The sequence below is a fragment of the Tetrao urogallus genome, assembly GCF_951394365.1.
Source record: "Tetrao urogallus genome assembly, chromosome: 10".
In the NCBI taxonomy this organism is placed as follows: Eukaryota; Metazoa; Chordata; class Aves; order Galliformes; family Phasianidae; genus Tetrao; species Tetrao urogallus.
The window spans coordinates 12043207-12057203 of record NC_136823.1 but is presented as its reverse complement, the minus strand read 5'-3'; the positions used below and the strand labels follow the sequence as shown (position 1 = coordinate 12057203).

At 40.4% G+C, this 13997-nt stretch overlaps 1 protein-coding gene across 2 annotated transcripts in view; it reads right to left on the bottom strand.

Annotated features, from left to right (window-relative positions):
* PXK (PX domain containing serine/threonine kinase like) overlaps nt 1-13997 on the bottom strand; it is a gene marked incomplete at both ends in the record, with an annotated part of 30734 nt that overhangs the window by 8187 nt on the left and 8550 nt on the right. For both annotated transcript variants that reach the window (XM_079540154.1, XM_079540155.1), the window contains 12 exons: nt 336-413; nt 1167-1215; nt 3177-3255; nt 3692-3809; nt 4641-4802; nt 5582-5683; nt 5842-5946; nt 7099-7173; nt 7718-7791; nt 7940-8017; nt 9882-10068; nt 13820-13867. In XM_079540154.1, coding sequence (XP_079396280.1) covers nt 336-413; nt 1167-1215; nt 3177-3255; nt 3692-3809; nt 4641-4802; nt 5582-5683; nt 5842-5946; nt 7099-7173; nt 7718-7791; nt 7940-8017; nt 9882-10068; nt 13820-13867 — 1155 coding nt within the window. The remainder of the gene's footprint in view (nt 1-335; nt 414-1166; nt 1216-3176; nt 3256-3691; nt 3810-4640; nt 4803-5581; nt 5684-5841; nt 5947-7098; nt 7174-7717; nt 7792-7939; nt 8018-9881; nt 10069-13819; nt 13868-13997) is intronic.

Here is a 13997-nt window from a genome sequence, read left to right as displayed (position 1 = left end):
AAGAAAAAAAAACTGTAGTCGCTTTGCACGTGCAATTTTCTTTTTTCATTTTTAACTTTTAACTTTATGGTTGTTGCTAGAGTACAGAGCCTCACAGAACAATTAAGATAATCCTTTAAGAGTCCCTGTGAAGCTGCACCACTCTACACAATATGAGTGTAATTCCATGCCTTCAACAGCTGTTCTACAGCTGCTCAATACCACATTTTTGAGAAAGCACATCTGTTGATGAAAACCTTTGTTACTCTGAAGTAAGAGCTCACTTTCCACATTTAGAAGAGATAAGAGGAAACTGAATGTCTCTAGGAAAGACAGTAAAGAAATGCAGAAGTTACCAATTTCTGTTCTTCTGTTAATCTTTTTTCTATGCATTCCTTGGACGTTTTCAGTGCTTCTTTTAGCTTCGTAGGAATCTAATAAAGAATGGAGGAAAAAAAGTCAAATAACAGAATGTGATAAAGGGAAAAACAACTTCACTGTTCAAAACTCACCATTCATCTGACTATGCTGCACATTTAAAGATCCAACTTCTAACACTATTCCCGTAGTGGAGGAGAAAAAGGACTCTAGATGCCAGTTTTCCATTCCAAACCTAGCAACCAATCCAACAGCTCAGACAAAGAAGCAGTGAATAATGGCAGGGATGCTCTAACACCACGGACAGCTAACTACTTCAGTATTCTGTTCACATCCCCAAAGTGCCATAAGTCCGACAATCACAAGACACTCAGCACATTTCTACTTGAATTGCCCTGGGGCAGCTCCCCCCAGTGGAAGCACGATGGCTCCCTAGAAGTCCCAGCTCCGAAGCTGGCTACTGTGTCAATGATCTCACCAAGCAAGATCAGCTCCCAGCCTCAGTGATTTGCTTCCTTTCACTGCAAGGCAGGCAGCTTATCTGTGTTCCTAAAGTAGAGCACCATGATCAGACATGTAAGTTGGCTCCAGCAACTACACCTGAATCACTCATGGGTCACACTGTGCTCCAATTCTAAGGGTTGATATATAATGCTCTTGGGTATTATTCAGCAAAGGAATGGAAATACTGAGGTGACTCACTGAAAAGTCAAGTAAAGCCAGCTGTACTCTACTGTTTATCAATTAATGCCTAACCACCCACAACATGACACTTCCACAAACATCAGCAAATCAACACTCAACCCTACCTTAAACTGTGGTTTCTCAGAGTTTGTTAGCAGGACATCACTGAATAATCTGCAAGTGGATGGAAAAAAAGGAAAAAAAAAAAGGAATATTATTTCTGTGAGACAGGCAGAAGCACAGAGAGAACACTGCTGATACTGTTCACCTAAGTCTCTCTTCTTTCCCTTCTCTGTTCTCATCCCCATCTCACTGCCTGTTTTTATGCACTGCTTTTTATTTCCCAAGCCCTGCATTAAAGTAAGTAGCACTTACCCGTCAGAACGTAGCCACTACTGACAGCAGAGCTAGCAAGACTCGAGGCAGTATTTTGAAAACTGAAAGAATGCCTGTAATTATCAAAGGTAGAGAAGGACATCCCCCAAACAAGTGCCTTTTCCTTAAAGCCACACATTCTTTAATGACCAAAGATTGTCAGGGGCTATGCAGCTATGCTGACAGCTTTACTCTCCCCTCTATGGCATCAGCAAGAGCATAAGTGATTAATAATTTTCCATCCAAAACAAAGACACTAGAGGGCAATGTTAGCTTGAAAATAAATTAGTCCATATCCAGGTACTTTGTTCTGGAGAATGTGCTAGAAAACTGTCCTAGAAAAAGATCATGAGTCCAGCTCCAAGTTAAGTAAGTCACAGATTCCTGTTACTGTTCACGACAGAAAATTATCAGGTCCATACTAGACAGAAAAATTCAAACCTAGAATCAAGTTTATAAGATCAGTAGTCCAAGAATAATTCTGAAATAAATCAAATTAAAGTAACAGAAAAAAAAAAAGGCTCACCCTTGTACACAGAGCAATTTTCTGACCCTTTCTGATTACATATTCTTGCAAAGTCAAGTAAGCTCATATTTTATATAGAACAGCTTAAAAAATATTTAAATTGCATTCTTTGCATTGCACAACATGATGAACATTTCTGTGAAGAGTATGGGTATGAAGGAAAAGTCATACAATATCCTACGTATCAGATACGGCTGGGCACGGACTGTTTGTTCAACATCCTTTAACACCTATCTCTTCCTGTATTCAGCTTTCTGACAGAATATCTCCACTCCTTACATTCTATTCTCTATCTCCTTCTTCCTTCCAGAGTAGAGGAAGGATGGAGTAGAAGGAACAGGAGGCTGAGACACAACTGCAGGCACTCATCCCAACCACGGGACGACTCTCGGTGCTTGCTCTGAAGGCACAGCAATTTGTACGCTGCAAGATCAGCCCCAGATTTGAGTATGGGTAATCTTGTCATTTATGAGGCCATGATTCTAGCATCTCATAGTAAGAAAAAGCAAGCCCATCAGGAACTGTGATTCTATTCTCAGCTTGCTGATGACATGTCACAGCATGGTGACAGTCAGCAACTTCTCAGGCAATACTTCTCTTAGTTGCAGGAAAGGTGGCACTGCAGACAGTACGATTTCCAGCTCAGCCATGCACAGATGTTGCTTTCTTTCTACATGCTAATATTTCTCCATTCCTGCCTTTACTCCTTTGCTGTGTCACTAGGAGGACAGTATGCAAGAAATTTTCTTCTATCTGTGCTTCACTAAGCCAGCCTTGGAAGAAACCTGACAGAACTTCTGCACAACTCTCTGACTCAGTCTAAACGTCACCAATGAACAGAGCAAGAAATCTATTTTGCCGTATGTTGTAAATAAATGGACAGCCAAACCTAAAGAACTAGGTCTGGAAGGGACATGCAAAAAGATTCCTTATTCTAAATGATTTAAATGATCCAATACATAATCTTAACCATGCCTGCACTGCTTTAATAGCCGAATAATTGAAACCACAGCACCACGCTCCAGCACACGGAGAGACAAAGAAATCCTAAGTGAGTACCTATCATATTTCTAAGTGATGGCTTCTATGAAATCTGTCAATTTTAAATCATCTTTTGGGATACACTACACAGCCCTCAGAACGAGGAACAAATCTTTCCGATGAAGAACAAGCAAAAAGATTCTCCCCCGTTATACAATTATCATGAGCATAAAACAAACACATTAAAACTTACGGCATCTGTAAGAGCCGTGAAACAGTTGGCATGCCATTCTTCATAGCTTCACAAGTCAGAATGGATTCCAACACAGACACTATCAAAGAAAGAATAAGAATGGACACATTTCTGCGCTGCAGGACAGCAAACAATTTAGAATGAAAGTCTGACACTTTATATTATGTTCCTCTAAGTATTCCATCAACTAAGTGGTGATGAAGCTTTATGACATGTGGTTTTTATTATAATGTTATTGTTACATGTAAAAACTTTTCAAGAATGTTAGACATGAGGCCAGGGGATCCAGACATCTAATTACTACACACAGTTTTATCATTCAGTTAAAAATATGTCTATATTTATATGCTACATATTTGAGGAAGAACATTTTCTATTTTTAAAAATTACTAAATAACGATTTCCAGGCACAGGCTGTGAAGGTTTTAGGTTGCTATTTCAGAGCACTTCTGCTTAAGCACAAGGTGAGAGTTGCCAGGAAGCTGAGGCTGCCACGGTCTCAATCGTATACTAACCAACAGACATTGATGGTGCAGGAGGGAAGCTGTCTACTGGAATTGTATCTGGGGGTCTTCCGTATGTCATTTCATACAGTAAGTGCCCAAAGCAATGTACATCAATGCCTTCTAAAGTCTGTAGAGGAAGAAAAGCAAAAAAAGTAAAAACACAACTTGCTAGAACTGCTTAGTTTATCCACAACTTCTTTTAAAACATGTATTAACAAATGAGCAAAAAGAGTGGTCCTGCATTTGAATGTTGAAAAGAGGAACCATTAAGTTTCTAACCACAGTCTAACCCTGCACAATTTGAAACTCAAATGAAATCTTCATACCCCAAGCAAAGAAGTTACTGCTGTATTTCAGTTAGTGATGATGCAAGCACGATAGCACTGGAGTTCTACAAAAATGTGTAAAGAGAAAACTTTCTCTCACAGACAGCAGTTTGGAGAACTGTATATTGATGCAAATCAGAGCTGAGCACATTTTCCTAGTGAAGGTAAATAGCTGCACAAGGTAAGTTCCCAGACAGCATAATTCAGAGATTTTTGAATCATGTTTAGACAGAAGTGGTTTCTTGTACTGGAGGAGGCTTAGAGCTTTGATGGCACTAGCAAGCTTGGACTAAGCGTGAACTTTTGATCATTCCTTTGACAACACAGTAGAACTTGTTTAGCAAGGTCAGCAAGCAGCTGTCTTGTGATGCTCTACTTAATTTATTGCAATGAGCATTTAAGAGCCAAGCCAAGATGCTGGCTAAAAGACTGTATGGCTACAACAGGGCAAATTTTGTTACATAGTTTTGTAGGAAGATCATATTTTGCTGCATAAGCCTAAAATAAATAGGCACCCTTCAAATAAGCAAAACGTAGTTTTTAATAGCTAGGAGTCCACAAGTTCTCCACAATCTCAGGGTGCGGATAAAGGGACGTGTCAGAGTAAGGTACATTAATTTTCTGAAACTTACATTAATTTTTCGAAACTGTGAAAAGTACGATCGATAAAAGGATGGAAGTCCCAACAAGGAATTTTCCAGATCCAGTAACTTGCACGTGTCCCCATCCAGCACTACATTGCCAGAGTGAAGATGGCCATACGGAAATCCCTTCTCATGCAAGAATTTCAATACCTGAAAAAAATCCAAGACAGAAGCACGGTCACAAGATGTCCTGGTGATCTCAAGATCTCAGATGCTCCAATACAAAAGCAGACACATAACAAGTGAGGCCTCTGGTTTGCAACTCCTGCTAAACTTGATCTATCTACTCCACCTTTGGCTGACTATCCATTCCTATTTCACTGGTAACATTTCTCAGAGAGCACACAGCTGATGCTATGCTCAGAGCTCAAAGATACTTCCCAAAGAGACCTGGTAAAAGTCACAGTTTTACCAAATACCATAGTTTAAAAGCCCACACATTCAGTGACAATGACTCAGTGGCCCATTTTTCATAGGCTATGAATTACTTCTTTCCCTTTCACCCCAACGGGAAAAAACTTCTGCGAGGATAAAGGGATGCAAAGAAGTCAGCTAAACTAATTTTCTGAAACATTAGCACCTCTCTCCCACCTCAGCTGCACATATAATAGCTGCCTTGTGATTTTTTCTTTCCTTTTTTTCCCCACCAGTCAGAACAGGCCTCATACGTATCTAAATTCAGCTCCTAGCAGTTCAGCTCAATTTACATTTAACTTTGAAGTCTGCTGCCAAAGGAATCTTGCCTGCACAAAAAAGTTTGTCTATTTTTTCTAGTAACATTGTTGTGCTAAAAAAAAAAAACACACAAAAAAACCAACACCAAAACATAAAAACAAGCAAACAAACACTACTAAATTAAAAAAAAAAAAAAGCCACCACAAAAACCTTCATATAAATAAAGTATGATAAAGAAAGAAAGAAAAAAATACCTCTAGTATCTGTCTTCCATATGTCTTTATCTGTTGAAGTTCGAGACCTTGAATTTTCTTAGGATTGCAATACTTCTTCAGGAAGGGATCTTTCGGTCTGGCCTTTAAAAGAATGACACACATGAAGTATCACACTCAGAAAAGCCAGGAATTGTCTTAGTTTGCCTAGCAATAGAGGGTAACAGCTTCAGAAAAGACACACTATGGACGTTCCAACAAATATGCAACCATTTGAGGTGGGGGAAAAGAGAAGACATTACCTTATAAATAAGGTCCTTTAGCGTCCCTTTTTCATTGAATGGTCTAATAACCAGTGCTGAAGATTCACTGGCAGTGGCAAAAGTGACTCTGTAAATATAGGGATGCTACCAAAAGAAGAAACTGTAGGTAAGTTTCAGGTGACAGATCCTGTAATTCATTTCTTCTTGATTCACGAGAAAGATAAGATCTGTCTGAATCGTGCTGTAAGCAATAAAACGGATTCTGCCAGTGGCATTTGCTCTGGTTATTCACTCTTAAAGTAAATGCAAACTCCACAAGAACACTGTTAAACATTCACATAGAATCAAGAAAAATCCATCATGTTTTTTATTAAAAAAAGAAAAAAGACTGGTGGTTTAGATAAATGAAGAATCCATCTCAATTAACCCTTAATGCGTGAGCAGCTTTACTGCAGGTTTAAGCCATGCTAAGCTAATTAATCTATTCAGGGTTTATACAATTATGGCAGACAAGAAAACCCAGCAGTAACAATTGTTGTAATAGTTCCATGTCTTTAGAAATCATTGTAACGACTTCCAGCAACACTGTGAAACCAAATGAGAAGTACATGTTGAAATACATAACACGTGCAACTCATACACTAACTGAAATTGCTAGTTAGGAAAAGACTTCTCATTCATATCTTATTTTAATGCATCAGCTTCAGATTGTTTCGGAATTAAAAGCTTTGTTGCCCCTTGTAGTGTGGGCATCTTCCAGGTTTCTGGGCAGCACACAGAGGTTTACCCATCTGAAATTCCATTATTTTCAGCCAGTCCAGTTTTTCAGAGATGCCTGCTGGATTCTTAACATGAGAGTTTCATAATCTGGCCCTGTACCTCTAACATGATGTTTCTGTCTAAAATTCAAAGAACTGAAAAAATAATGACACTCATTCCTCTGCTGCCCAAGAATGTTCCCACTATTCTGGTTAGAAAAATATCCCAACAGCCTGAAAGTGTTGAGAAAATGAAATAAAAGCACGTGATCTCACAGTACAGCACCAGAAGAGAAGAATACAATTAGCCACAACTCCGAAAGCCCTGCAACAATTCAGCAGGATTATTATTTGTGCTGAGAATATGTTACTTCATACTGTGTGGGAAACTTAATTAAAAAGTTCACACACCTTTAAATGAAAGCAACTCTGAAATTATAAATCATGTCTACTAGACTACGTGCGTTTTTGCAAGATCAGCCTTTGCAACCACTTATTTTGTGCTGGAATAATTGAAAGGTCTTCAACTAATACTCACAGAACAGGAAGAAAGAAGTTTCACAGCATACTGTAAATCTTTGTCAGACAAGTATTTATCAGGGCCAAGATCGGCCTAAAAATAAATAGGAAAAGAAAGGTATCACAATTGATGTTACATTCCATAACATTTGATCTATATTCTGCTCTTATAAATGAAGGCAAATGCTTCAAAATATATTTTGAAGTGCAAGGAAGGAAATTCTACGTGGAAAAAAAAAAATTAGAGGGCTGCATAAGGTCATGGTTTCACAATACAAAACATCTGACAGTCTGTATTATTGCCTGCTTCCTCCCTGGTAGCTGACCCGTATTGCTACCACTGAATGAACTTTGCCAAGCCCCAACTGAGGGACTGTGCAGACTGTGAACCAATAAAGCATCAATCTCCACCTTCTTCTGTGCCAAAACCATCTTCCCTTCCACTGCAGGCTTCAGCAATATCCACCCTTCAGCAAACCTCACAAAGAAGTTTCCACATCACCCACCTACACGACGGCTCAAGGCCTTCAGAGCCTGAACTCTTAACACTGGCTGTCACTCCTACCTGGTAGCCAATATAAGTGAAATAAGGCAAGTTCATTATGAAAGACTTGAGAATAAGACGAAAGGACACATACCCAGCTTAACATCAGCCGTTCCTTTGGTTGATTCTTTACCTTCATTAAAAAATATTTCTTACGTATTCGCCAACCTGCAAGAAAAGAGTCATCACCAGTTTTAATTAAAGCCCTGCTAAATCACATGGCCTACATGCAGGACAAAGTTTGTAAGCAACGATAGATTATGACAACTCATTGGAAAAAACACAGCAAGCTTTTGTGCATACATGCTCTTCTTACCTATATCTTTTAATGGTTCTACCACCTCCCACTTTGGCTCTGATCGGAAGAACATTGAAACATGCTGTAAGGCAATTTCTGGGGAGAAAAAAAAAATAAGAGACTATTTAATGTGATTTTCACATTGTTAAGGTAAGGTTCAAGCCTGCGGGATTTCAGACTCAGTCAGCAAAATCACTTTAAAAGGAAATCAGATAAAACCACACTTAGAAGGCATTTGCATTTATAACCTGAGAACTCAAATCCACAGAGAAAACAGAAAGCACTGCCTTCAGAAAGCATGGCCCACTGAGTTTGCATTCTATTTCTACTACATCTACATTCCCAAGTCTAAATCTAATGCTCATAGCAAAGACTTCTCACACACAGAATACCCTACAGTAGATCAGAAAATGTTTTTGCCATACCTATAAAAGTGCTACCTTGTAAACCTCCTTACTGTACATTTAATAAGATATTTTTCTAGCTATTGTGATCCAATATGCATTTCTGAGAGGAAAAGAAAGGAAAAAGGGAAAAAAAGATAAAAAGATAAAAGAAAAGGAAAAGAAAAAGGAAAGGACACACTTCTGTATACTGAGCTCTCCCACAGCTGAGAATACAACCAGTGTATTCATGAGCACATTGGAGGAGAAATCTGTGAGAAGTGATGACAACAAGCGCAGAAAGGGAATCATGCCAGCAAGGAGTTTTCTCAAACACAGCTTATCTTGGCTTAGGAGCACAACAAAAAGGTGAGAATGCACCATATTTTTCTGCACATTAACTTCTCAATCTAAAAATATGCTAAGAAAAATGGAACAGTGCACTAAATGTCAGCTCTCTGCTATATTAAAAGATGACACGCTGATGCTGTCTCCAAAGACCACAGGCAACCACCTCCCTGCTACTAACCTCCCTGCAACATGCAGAAGGAAAAATAGTCTTGATGAAAGCACTCAGAATTAACACAGAAGTCACTGTATCTCCTACAGGATTCAAACTGCTTGCTCAGCATTAGCCAGACAAACTGCATCCTTAGAGTTACTAACAATTTACATCTCCTCCACGGCTTATCATAAGCATTCGGGAAATGTTCTTTGCACTTTGAAGTTGAAAACAGAACGTTACATAAAGGGAGAGCAAAAAGACAAGTAAAAAGGAAGCAGTAAGTTCCTGCTTGAGCAGGCTGTGCTTTTATGAAAACAAGCTTTGCATTCTGCAAAGAGTCAGTCTGCCTGTGAAGTAAATCTACGGATGGGTTTCATGAAGAGGAAGTTTTTTGGTCTATCAGACAAATTCTAGCAGTTTCCAGTGGCCGAAGCCAGAGAAATTTAAAGGAGAGACATTTAATAATGAAGAGAACTGATCACTGAGGTATCATTTGAAGGGCTGCAGTGATTTTCCACGTGAGGGGGGAGGAAGGCTTTCGCTCAAGCCTTGAAAAAACATCAAACATATCTCAGACAATTAGTTCTACGAAATACTGCAGCCCTAACTGGCAGTGAGAGCTAGACAAGATGACAGCAGCTGTTTCTGTTGATCTGAAACATATAAGAACCCTTACGACTGCAAGATTCTGTGTTCAGAAGAGCAGCGGTGAGAGCAACCTGCAGAACTGACCAGCTGGTTTACCCCTGATAAATAACTTCCAGACACCAAGCCTCCCATTCACCAACTGCGAAAACACATTTCAGTTTCATTTCCTCCCCCCCCCCTCTCAGGTTCAGATTATATAGATGTTAATTTAAACACCTGGATTTGGCTGTCACAGCACGACTCATCCACAGACCTGGGCAAACACTGCTATACTGTGCCTGTGATTATATGCGATGGTTGTGATGGCTGCTCCCCCCTCCCTCTGCTGCAACATGCTTCAGTGTAAATCCCCACCAGCACGGCTGGAAGACACACACACATGCTGCAGTGAAGCTGTAATGCGGTTTTACAGTTCCCCACTTACCAGTGTAGTTCACAGAATAGCTGTTTGGATCCAAGAACTTTTTTACCAGTTCACAGTTAGACAGTATGTGATGGGAAGTAATCACATCGAGATAGGCCTGCAGTCCTTTCTGTCTTTCTGCTATGAATTCACGCTCCATGTTTCCAATCAGTTTTTTTGGAGGAAGAGGTAGACTTAGAGATGAGATCTTAAACAGAGAAGAAAAATTACTAACGGTGCTCTTAAAGTGCCTCGGGGATGTAAACTAACAGCACAGAAAGTAAGAGTCCTAGCAGCGAGCTGACTACCAGATAATTCTTTCCACACTGTATGTATGTAAGCTCCTATGTTTTGTTTCACAGTACTGTTATCAGGGAGAGGCAGTCAGACAATAGCTGTGCACACTGCATCCCAGTGTGAAGAGCTTCATAAATGGAACAACGCTGAAAATGCAAGATCAATTTTTGCTGGTGAGTCGTGCATTTAAGATCACAGCACAGAGCTTTCAGACTCCAAATGGCTACATTTCAGCCAAATGCTATTACACACCTTTGTGCACACACCTTATCATTTTCTCCTGGCAAGATTTACGTTTTTTTATTTAAAGAAGTACAGATTAACAACTTTCCTCTTGCCTCCACTGCTTTTATGGTTAGTTTAAAGCCCTTATTTCAGTATATCAAATCTGTAATTTCAGATACAGTGCAACTTTTCCAAAGTTGCCCAAAGCGTTAAGTGGGTGAGATCAGAGAGATCATCATTAGAAAACAAACGCAGGCTGCACACTATTGGTATTTAATTACATCACATGAATAGCCACAATCAATGTTTGACGCTGTAACACACAACTGTCCTGCACATCTAAGCACCTGCCCGGGGTGCACACAGCAATCAATTACATTCTGTGCAGTAATCCCCACTTGCAAAGCAAACAAGTCACTCAGAGGAAGGCAGGGGGGCTTGAACAATCCTCATTTCAACCAGTGGAGAGAGGAAGGATCAGTTCAACCAACTGTGGCAGAGGCAGCAATCTCTTTCCTTTTTTCTTCCTCCTTCTGAACCCATGAGTTGCTTCCCCCCATCAAACCCTGGTGCTGCCTCTGGCTCTGACTACAAACCACAGGCTGAAAAAGAACGACAACTATGTCTATATTGCAGACGTTAACCCAAATCATCCTGTCCACTGATCTTTCATTATAGTTCTTTTACACACCCTTGGGGAAAGCAAAAAAACATCTGGGAATAAACCCCAGAGCAACAACGCATCACTTACAACCTGCAATTCTCCAAATCAGCTTTAACACCACAGGCATGCAAGGCCCGCATTTGGCAGACCGCTCCTTCAATTCAACAGAGCTTCTAAGTAGAAACTAAATGCATTTCTGACATTACTCACTTGAAAAGCACGTCCAGTCATAATCACCTTTATCTTCTTGACCTGACAGCTAGCTACCATCAGAGAGAAAAGGACTTGAGTTCACAAGTTTTCAAACTATTACTCCTTTCCCCCCTCCAATAAACCTCACATCTGCTGTTTTTCAGCAGAAAGCAGTGTTCACCCCCCAGGTTTTTGTACTTATCTCCAAAACCCAGAGCACGGTGAGAACACCACCACTGCCCCCACCTCGCAGAGGTCCTGACCTTCCCAGCACACAGTGGCTCTGGATGGGCTGTGCTACAGCAGAACCAGGAACTTTTCTTATCTTCAAGCCCCAGCCTGCTCAAAAGCTGCAATAAAATGCTTCACGAAAGCCAGGCATCTTGCTGTAAATCCTGTACCCAGTGTTCACTTCATTTTTTTTTACTGCTTTTGTAGTCTGGAGATTTTAGTTTCTTTTGTTGTTGTTTTAATCAATCTCACCGTGCACAAGATGAGAGTTTACGTTGTTTAACAAGTCATGGGACCTGAGGACTTTGATGAAATACTGTTGCTTACAGTTCTGGATGGAAAGAACCGAGGAATGCTGCATGTCTTAATGGATCAGAAAACCTCAGCACCAGCACCTCAGAGCAATTTATGCAATTTATAAAAAAGCTTCAGAACAGAACAGCAGGGGAAAACTGCAATTTAACATGCTTCTCATCACCTATTGTCTGCCATCTCCCAAGCCCTGTCTGAAGGAGCACTGGTGGCTGACAGAAGCAGAGCTGTGCAACCTTGGTAAAGGCTCTAAATTCACCTCTGCTGGGCTGAAGATGACACCTCAGGCAGTGGCTTTACAGCAGCCAGAAAAGGCTTTTCTCCAAGCAGAGATGCATCTTTGCTTTCCAGTCTATAAAAGCAGAAAAAAGCAGGAGCTGGAGACTGAGGGCGTGTGCAGTAGTTTTCACTGAAGGAAATGAAGAGCTAATGAAGATGAGCTATTAATTTAGCTGCCCTCTACATATCATTATATCTAACTTAGAGAGGAATGTCCTGATGATTCATTTTGATCTTTTCTAATCATCCAAGGAGCTGATGCTGTTGTCCCAGATCTCAGTACCTTGTCACTGCAGACTCTTTCTCTCATTTCAAATTCCTCCTTGGCCCATACCGCAAGTTCTACCAAATAATTCCCAGAGCCCTTCACTGTTATCATTCACCTCTGCCTCAGATACAAAGGCCTCTTTCTTTACTGCATCATATGTAAGCTATTTACCTTTGCTTATCACACCTTCCACCTAAATTTGAAGTCAAATGCCCAGTGCCTTTTCCAATAGACTTGGCTCATGTGGAAGTTAAGCAAGAAGGTAACAAAGCCCTGTAACACCTTAACATTCTGTCCCCCCAGTTAAGAGGAACTTGTTGTAGAAGATTAAAAAAAGAACTCTCCATCTCTCTAAAGCCTTCTCAAAATTGGTTCTCTGCCATCTCCACCAAAACTTGGCAATGGTGAAGACTCCAATGAGCACTGTATGCTCACTGTGCTGACCAGCACCACTTCATTTCCTTGTGTTCCCATGGGTGCTTATCTAATCTTCACCTTTGGAGCAGAAGACACCTTTGTACTGCATTTATTCAGCACATCACGTAAGATTCTAGGTCATGACAAGAGTTACTGTGTGCTGCTGTGTGTTCAGTAAAATAATGATACAACTCAGCCACATTGCATCTACTGAGTTACAACCAATTAGCCCCCCTATCTACCTTCTAATCTGCTTCAAATGATTCCCATCCTATCAGAGTACACAACTCAACTCCCCAACATGGTTTTGCTCAAGGAGGCTCACCTAGCAGACAGCTGATCTGATCTGGTGGGGGGTGAGGAAGGGAGCAAAAGTGGTATTCAGCTCCTGATGATGGGGGGCAACCAGTCACACAAATCCACCCTCAAATCACAGTGTCACTTTTTATTTGGCTTCCCTAGTCCTATGGAAATCCCAAGTGGCAAGTTTCACTCCTGGAGATGCCAGCTCACCCCCCTTCTCCCAAACACACTCATGTCCCTGCTTTTTCCCACACCAACTAAAAAGAAATAATTGTCCTAAAAAGCAAAAGAAAACACACAGTAAGTCCAGTGTTTAACTAAGGAACACTTCCCAGAGATACAGAAATCCATCACATGATAAGCAGCATCTGGAAGTGCTTTTAGACCAATATAAATAATGAGACACATAGCACTTCAGTGCTGAGTTTATAAGGTTGGTATGTGCCTTGGCTTTCCTCAAATCAAAGGGGGAACAAATAATAACACGCCAAACCGGAACGAGCTGCAGTACTGAAGGGACAGATTCACTGTCTGCCAGTCTCCACCATTTCTATGTAAATGGGTGCTACTGATGCTGAAATTATAATTCAAATTTTACAAGAGAAAAACTGAGAGTGAAAAGCATATATTTGAGTTACACTTGAAATCAGTTTACAGCTATGCAAATCTCTATTTTTTTCTTTACTGTAACACACAAAACCATCACAAGCCGTGTCATACACGTATCATTTCAACTGATATTTTATATTCATGTATCGGGGTAGAAGTTACCTGCAAGCTATTATTAAGCAAGTCGAAGTCACTGTATCGCCTCACAATCTGCAAGATAGAAAGATGAGCTGAGGAAACACATCACTTTTCTCATTACCCATTTACCCTTCTTCCACCCATCGGAGAGAAGCATTTCCCATTTGTAACTCTCTTCATCTTTTAGCCATTTCTGTACAAA